The sequence below is a fragment of the Euleptes europaea genome, chromosome 7 (assembly GCF_029931775.1).
Source record: "Euleptes europaea isolate rEulEur1 chromosome 7, rEulEur1.hap1, whole genome shotgun sequence".
In the NCBI taxonomy this organism is placed as follows: domain Eukaryota; kingdom Metazoa; phylum Chordata; class Lepidosauria; order Squamata; family Sphaerodactylidae; genus Euleptes; species Euleptes europaea.
Window position 1 is genome coordinate 25,863,141 of NC_079318.1, and position 8,509 is coordinate 25,871,649.

The window sequence follows — 8,509 nt, forward strand, 5'->3', positions numbered from 1 at the left end:
CTCTCAATACTTTGACATTCCCGAATAACATTAGCCAGCAAAAAAGTTACTATCATCCCACCTCAACTCAGAAGCTCAAATCTGAACCACGTGCCAAGACATCACAATGAACTTTCCATAAAATTTTAGTAGGGATATTATCTTAGAACGCAAATTATCCATTGAACAAATTGATATAATACATGAGGTATCATGTCAAGAGAGACTTTTAAGAACTTCTTACCATCTATCAATTCAAATTCCAATTTTAATAAAGTGCCTAAATACACATTTCCACATACTATAGTGGTTCCAAAGAATCCTTTACAGTTGTATATATGTGTGGTTTGTTTTTTTCTCAAACTGTCTAAATATGTTTACATAAGACACCAGTCTGGACTATATGTATTTCTATCATTTTAAAGAGTAATGAATTGATTCATCATGCAAATCTTGTTATTTAATATTACACTGACCTGTAATATGAAACACAATGCTAGTGGGTGTGCTTATTAAAACACTTCATAAAGAAAAGTTACTGTGCATGTGCAGATTGGATTTTCAAATGTCATGACCATTAAAAAAAAATACTACCTGAACATTATTACATAAGAACAGTCTGACCAAACAGCATCCAAAACTGTTAAACTTAGCCGTACAGATTCTTTCAACATCAATACGTATAGTGTTATTTGCCACAGAGATGGGGGGGGACCTTATAACCGCCTTTCTGCTTCAAACAGTTGCTTGCGACCATATTATAAACACTCAACTACAAAGGGGTTGCACAGCAGTGTTGCTAACACAACTGCAAACAGCACAAAAACACTACAGGAAGGCTTAGCTATTTCTAGTAACTGATGATTTATTGGTTAAAAAATGTCTGTTTTGCCCGATGCAAAAAAAGTGTGATCAAAATAGTAATTTTACAAAAGAATTCTTGAAAGTAGTCTAAAAGGCAAAGCATGCCCATGTGAAACTGCCATTGACTTAAGTTCCAAGTCGTTTTATTTAAATGAGAATTAAATGTTTCCCCAACTCAAGTTTTAAGAAACTTCAGGTAAAAATGTCCATTCTTCTTTATGCTGTCAACATCAGTAAGCCTGGCAAAATGCTGGGATCTGTCACTATCTAGTAATATGATGTCAGCTATAAAAACAATAGTCCCTAGTAAGTAAATTCAAAGTCCACCTGCACCATATTAAAAACCCTACCCTCAGAGTTTCCCACACAAACCGGAAGAAAATGGCAATGTTGAACGCTGCTGAAAAGGTACAGATTTGTTTAAAAGATGGCAGTGCTATTCTGTCTGCATCAATGTATGGTTAATGCAATAATCAAATTTATCTCGAAAATTCTGCATGAATATTATGTAATCAATGAATAAATGCAGTTTTGCAATCTTACAATCAACCACTTGAAGAGTGGTCAACTCTGCCTTTCAAGAAAGAAAAAAAAAAACCTCTCAAAATCCCTAATGCAACAGCTCCTCAGTTCCCATAGTGCTATGAAGGAAACTTCCTTCTAGAAACAAGCCACTCCAAGAATCTGACCATTTTTGCAAGCTGCAACAAGGGAACGCTGCTTCCACAAGAAATCCCTTGTGCTTTCTCATGCTCACCTGCATTTAGGCTGGACTAAGTGGCATTATGGAGTTAATCCTACCAACAACTTTAACCCCATGTTTATAATAATCTAAAACCTGCATGCCTCCAGCTGGGGTGGGAGTTAAGGACAAAAAATAAGGAAATCACAGACAGTAAGGCAATTGTTACAATGTCAGAAGATGTATTTGGCATTTAAAAAAAAGGGAGGGGGGAAACAAGTGCATACAAATACAGCTAGAAGCATTTCTTGTTTGCTAAGTGCTCTGTAGAAAAAGCAGCCCAAGTCACAGCCTACACTGAACAGTAACTGTCACCAAGGAACCACAACAAAGAGTTGCTAAAACAAAAACAAAAAAAGGAAATGCTTTCATAAGTACATACCTTTTGTCTCCAAAAATATAGAAACACAATGTATTTAAAAAAACAAAAAAAGAAATCAAAATTATACAGCCATGTTTTATGAAGTCTACATTTCCCTTGTCTTGGAGATATATATATATATATATATTTATATATATAGATATTTATAGATATATACAATTCAAGCAGTTTTAGTTAAAGGGGGGATGTTGCTCTGAGAAACTGGGAAAGTCACGAGTCCCTCTCTTTTTTCACTTTCACGTCACCCGCAAGAATGGTCGCAATCTCGCCCTGCATGAAGGCCCAAGGGACATTGGAACCCACCAGAGGGCACTTCTCCCCACTGGGACAATACACCTCCCCACTGGCGCCTTGCTGTTTGATGCTTTGTCTGGAGCAAGGGAAGCAAAACTTGTGGGACGGGACAGAAGGGCACTGCACAAAGTGGGTGTCTTCCAAGCGCTCGTGGCACAGGGTGCAACACAGAGGGACGCTGGCGGCCAGAGAAGAGTCCGGGAGACTGGCTGGGTGCACTGGCTCCATCCCTCCGGCATTGGCCCCTTGGCTCGACACCTCCCTGCTCGGGCCCAGCCTTCTTTGGTTCACAGACGGAGAGGGCGGACTACTGCTATTCCTCCTTGTGGTAGAGTGAACCTGGTTGGCATCTTTGGAGGCATGGTTCCCCCCGGCATTGTCTGCGACTAAAATGAGCGCCGCCATAGGGGACTGGCCGTTCTGGACTGCCTCGGGTGGCGTGGTCCGGTTAGAATGAGGCGAAGCAGTGGGCGGAGGTGGGTTCATGAAAGACGCAGCGGCCATTGTTATTTTCATCCCTTCCGATGAGGTTGGTAACCACGGTTGCGCCTCGCCATTGATTTTAGGAGGTCCAGCTTCCCCTTCTGGCTCTGGAGAAGGCTTTCTCTTCCTTGCTGCCCGAGCCCCTATAAACACAGGGTTGGAGAGGAGAAAGACGTTGCGGAAATACAGCGACACCAATGTGTGTGCAGATGGCAAAGTCTGGGGGGCCACTAGTCCCACCAAGCACTTGGAGAGAAACTGATTTTCAAAAACTGGCTTAAAACCAGGTTTCCTTGGCTTCCCTCGGGTAGCGTGGGCCAGCGGTTGAAAGGCAGGCAAAACATGCCGTCCCACTGCTTACGCTACAGTACATGCTGCATTCAAATGCGCCTACACTGTACCACACTCCCACGCTGGCCTGCAGCCAAGCAGCCGCTGCATCCTGGTAATCCTCCCCTCGCTCAGAACACGGCCAAGCGAAAAAGCGCCATGCCAGCAACACGCCGTGCCCGCTCGCACCCAGACCCTCCTCAGCGAGGGCTGCCCCTTTGCCCGCTTGCCCCTCGGCACAGGGGAAAGCCAGGGCCGCGCGGAGCAGGAGGGCCATACGGACTGGGGCTCTCCCATTCAGCAAAATGTCTGCTGTCGCCACTCCTCGCTGCCTCAGCTCAGCTTGCAACAAGAATGTGGCCAGGGCTAGGGAGGGGAACCCCTCTCGGTGGGTGCCTATCAGCAAGCGCCCTGACTCATCCCTGTTATGCTGTTTCAGCAGGCCCCAGGAAGTGGGCGCGAAATGGCGACCCTCGCTTGTTTTTCCAGGGGGGGGAGGCAGGGCCGGCACTACCATTAGGCGAAGCAGGCGGCGGCCTAGGGCACAGACCGCAGAGGGGCGCAGTTTTAAACCGATTAATTTCTTCACCCAAAAACGCAACCGACCATTTATATTTTTAATTTTCAGACAACGGTCGAATGTAGAATGTCTTTGTATGCGGCCACAGGCCTTCACAAAACATCATCCACAGAGTTCATTTTAAGGGAAGTACCATAATAGTGCTCGGGAATATATAATTAGTTATCATGTCCTAGAAAAGGTTTTGCGCTTTCGTTTTTCTACGAGTCACCTGTTTTTGAAAACTGGCTAGCAAGGGGGGGGGAGGGCACTTGTAGTTCGCCTCGCCTGGGGCGCCAAATTTGCAAGACCTGAGCAAGGCTGTGAAAGGCAGGACATTGGTTCATAGGCCATGGATGCACGGGAGGGTTTTGCCTTGGCTTTGCCACTCTTGAGATGCATGTTTCCCCCATCGACATTCTCAAAACTCAGCAATAACCCCCCCCCCCTGCAGAGTTCTGAGAATTGAGATGGGGAAAATGTGCATCTAAAGAGCGGCAAATCTAAGGCAGAACCTCCCGTGCATCAGTGGCCATTGATGCATGGGAGGGTTTTGCCTTGGCTTTGTCACCCTCTAGATGCGATTTTTTCCAATCCAAATTCTCCAAACTCAACAACCAGCCCCCCATGCAGAGTTTTGAGAATTCAGATGGGGGAAACGGGCGTCTAGAGAGCGGCGAGTCCAAGGCAACGCCTCCCGTGCGTCCACGGCCATGGATGCACGGGAGGGTTTTGCCTTGGGGTTCGCCACTCTCTAGATGCACATTTCCCCCATCCAAGGCAAAACCTCGTGTGCGTCCACGGCCATTGGTTCGTAGGCCATGGATGCACGGGAGGGTTTTGCCTTGGATGGGGGAAACGCGCATCTAGAGAGTGGCAAACTCAAGGCAAAACCCTCCCATGCATCCATGGCCGTGGACGCACGGGAGGCGTTGCCTTGGGTTCGCCACTCTCTAGATGCGCGTTTCCCCCATCCAAGGCAAAACCTCGCGCGCGTCCACGGCCATAGGGTCGCCATGAGTCGGAAGCGACCGGACGGCAATTCTGGCACCGGAGCGGGGGGGGGGGAAGGCGCCTCCCTCCGCAGCCCCCCCCCTCAGCCGGGTCCCAGCGCCGCCCCCCCTCCTCCTCCTCCCCCCCCCCGCTTACCTGACTTGGCCATGGCCCCGTTGCTCTCGTAGCCCAGCAGCCTGCCGCCCGCCATGCCGGCCTCCTTCTTGAACTTGCCCTCGTAGGGCCCGGCCGCGTGGCCGCCGTGCTGCATGGCCAGCAGGGTGTCGCGCACCGTCTTGGGCTTGCTGACCCAGTCCTGCTCGGCGCCCCCCGCCGCCGCCGCCCCGCGGCTCTTGCCCTCCGCCCCCAGCTGGTCCAGGGCGTCGGCCGAGCCCCGCGCCGACGACGCCGCCGCCTGCTGCTGCTGCTGGCCGCCCTTGTCCTTGCCGTCCAGGTCGCTGGCGCCGCCGCTGCTAGACGACGAGACCGAGCCGGGCCGCTTGTGCCCCCCCGCGTCGCCGGGGGGCGGCTGCTGCTGCTGCGGCGGGCCCTGCGCGCCCGAGCCCTGCAGCGGCGTCGGGGCTGCGGAGATGGCGGCCAGGGCGGCGCGGCTGTTGATGCCGATGGCGGCGCCGTTGAGGAGGGGCACCAGGGTGGGGGGCACGGGGTGGCTCCGCCGCGGGTTGGGGCTCTGCCGGTTGAGCTCGGGGGGCTCGTCGGGCTTGGGGAAGCCGTTGGGCACCGGGAGGCCGTTCACCTGCCGGCCGTACTCGGCGCCCAGGCGCGGCGGCGGGGCGTAGCGCTCGTGGGGCGGCGGCGGCGGCGGCGGGGCTCGGGAGGCCGCCTCGACGGCCGCGTGCATCTCCTTGGCGCCCAGCGGCGGGGGCGGCTGCTGCGGCTGCTTGGCGTGGGGGGGCGGCGGCGGGGGCCCCCGGCCCTCCTGGAAGCTGTGCGCCCGCTTGAGCTGGCGGGCCGTGTCGATGACGAACTCCACCCGGTCGGCCCCTTCGTAGTTGACGCAGCCCCGGCAGACGGGCTCGGTGAAGTCCCAGATCATGGCCCACGGCATGCGGGGCAGGTCGCACAAGTAGCACGACTGCCGGCGGGAGGCGGCCGCCACGGCCACGGCGGCCGACGACATGGCCCGCTCCTCGTCCCCTGCCTCCCCCTCCCCTTCTCGCCACCCGAGAGGCCCGGGGGCCGACGGCCGCCTCCCTTGCCGAGCGAGCGAGCGAGCGAGCGGGGAAAAAGGCGCTCCGCCCTGGGCCGGCCTCTCCTCGTCCGCCGTCCGTCCCCCGACGGCTGCAGGCGCTCACAGGGACGCGGCGAGACGCATCGCAGCCTCCGAGCGCCACCGACGGCAGCGCGCACTGCCTCCTGCCCGCGGCGCGCTCCTCCTCGCTACTACGCCGCTGCCCGCCGCCCAGACGCTCGCACTGGGGCGGGGGCTCCGGCAAGCCGCCCAGACGCTGCTGCGCTCTGCTCCAGTGACTCGATTCTTCGACAGTGCCCAGGAGCGCCTGCGTGCTAGGCCCTCCCCCCCTCCGCGTCCCTCCCCCCTCCGCCTCCTCCGCCCCTTTCCTCCTCCCGCTGCTCATTGAACTCCTGCCAAGACAACAAGAGCTGCAAGAATAACCAGCTCTCTCTCCAAACGCGCGGTCGCTCGAGCCTCCTTTCTTCCCTGTTCCAGCCAGGATTCAGCCAGGATCGAACGCGCGGACGTTCCAGCCAGGATCGAACGCACGAACGTTCTTTCCTGTTCCAGCCAGGATTCAGCCAGGATCGAACGCACGAACGTTCGAAGAACGTTCGTGCGTTCGATCCAGGCTGAATCCCTGGCTGGAACGTTCGAGGAACGTCCGTGCGTTCGATCCTGGCTGGAACAGGGAAGAAAGGAGGCTCAAGCGACCGTGCGTTTTCGCCCCTAGCCAGCACACTGGGGGGGGGGGGCCCGCAGGGCTTTCACGTGTGAATGGACGCGGGGATCTGGGCGCTTCCCCTCCTCTCTCCGATGGAAACGCGGGGGGGGTTGTGTCCTGTTTTGCGTTTTATTTTATTTCCCCTCCCCCCCCCGTGCGGACGGCGATCCGATTTTAAAACCTAGGGCCAGAAAACGCACGGTCGCTTCATCCTCCTTTCATCCCCGTTTCAGCCAGGCTCGAACGCGTGCGTTTCGCTCAACGTGCGTTCGCTCCCGGCTGAAACGGGGTTGGAAGGAGGATGAAGCGACCGTGCGTTTTCTGGCCCTAGGTTAGCTGAACCGAGGCCGTTTCTGCACGGGGGGGGGGTTTGCCTGCGGGTTGTCGCTCTCGAGGTGCACCCGCGGACCCGGCTTGCTGGGGGTCAAGGGGAGGCGGCGGGGGAAGGCGCTGGCAAACCACCCCGCGGACAAAGTCCGCCTGGGAAAATTGAGGGTGTGACGTCACCGCGTGGGTCAGGAACGACCCGGTGCTTGCACAGGGGACCTTTCCCTTTAGGGGCCCATTTTCCCCACCCGAATTCTCAACACTCTGCATATAGGGGGGGGGGTAATTTTTGAGAATTGGGACGGGGGGAATGGGCATCTAGAGAGCGGCAAATCCCAGGCAAAACCTCCCGTGCAGAAATGGCCAATCCCTTGCTCCAGTTCTTCAGGGATCGGTATTGACTCCCCGCACCGGGTGACCTTTGGCAAAGGGACTGGTTCTTCGGAACAGAAAGATCCCAGCAGAACCGAAGCTCTGGTCTTCTCCGGAGTGGCCCCTCCCCACTAAAAAGGCTTAATTATAGTACACTAGGTACAGGAAGGGGAATGGGTACGATCACGGTGTGAGTGAATGTTTCGGAGCCGCGGCCACTCCCTTCAGATGCATCAGGAATCCTTCCCAGCGTGCAGGTCTACTTTAAAGTAAATCCCAGTCCCGCTGATTTTAATAGGAATTGCTTCCAAGAAAATGCGGGCACGACCCAAGCCAGCGGCTGCTACCTGAAGCATAAGTAACCTGGGAGTGCCATGGAATTCAGCGGGACTTACACCTGAGTAGGCATGCACAGAAACCGGCAGCTTAGAGCTGCGATCCCAAGCACACTGAATTGCTGATGCGAGGATACTGCATTTGCCAAACGGAATGCAGCTAAGGTCAGGATGCATTCCTAAAACCGCTCACTTGGGTTGTGGTGCAACTTCTTGCTACCCACAAACGGCTTCAGGAGGAGGTTGCTGGTCCGCGAAATCCGTACCAAATGAATACTTTTACACTGTAGCTATACAATTTTCAAAAAGGCACACGAGAGCTAAGCTGACGTTAAAGTCCACAAAAGGGCATATGGAAGCTCCGGGTTGTAGTTCCGAGAGTAGCCGCGCAGGTAATATACACCGAGTTTTTACAGCCTGTTATGCTTAATCATTGCTTTTGTGTTTGGCTACACGTAATGGTGGCAAGTGCCATTCTTTGCTGCTTTCCCCAGCATAAAACTAAACACGTCATTTAGTTTAGCAGCAGGGACGTCTCTACCCCGCCCCCCCGACCTTTTAACAGTAAAGCACTGCTACTGGTGCAAATTCACCCAGCACCCCCACATTGTACGCGCAGACTTTTCCTAAACATCTGCACTCCCTAACCAGTCAGGCCATTTAAGCATAGGGGTTTTTGCCTTGGGTTTGCCGCTCTCTAGATGCACATTTCCCCCCACTCAACAATAAGTCCCCCCTTGCAGAGTTTTGAGATGGGGAAAATGTGCATCTAGAGAGCTGCAAAACCCCCCCCCCCGTGCACAAATGGCACCAGCCTGCAAATATCCCTCCTCCTCCTCCAACAGAAACGCCGAACTGCTCATTTCTCATTTGCGCCACCGGCAACGAGAAAAGGGGCTGTTGCCACCACGAGGAAAGGCGTAATCCTAC

General features: G+C 54.2%; 1 protein-coding gene across 1 annotated transcript; it reads right to left on the minus strand.

Annotated features, from left to right (window-relative positions):
- Positions 1–1,747: 1,747 nt before the first annotated feature.
- IRF2BP2 (interferon regulatory factor 2 binding protein 2) lies at positions 1,748–5,771 on the minus strand. Its single transcript, XM_056852362.1, has 2 exons — positions 4,783–5,771; positions 1,748–2,887 (listed from the first exon to the last, which is right to left on the minus strand). Exons 1-2 carry the CDS (start codon positions 5,765–5,767, stop codon positions 2,178–2,180), a joined length of 1,695 nt encoding a protein of 564 aa, XP_056708340.1. The 5' UTR covers positions 5,768–5,771; the 3' UTR covers positions 1,748–2,177.
- Positions 5,772–8,509: the final 2,738 nt, after the last annotated feature.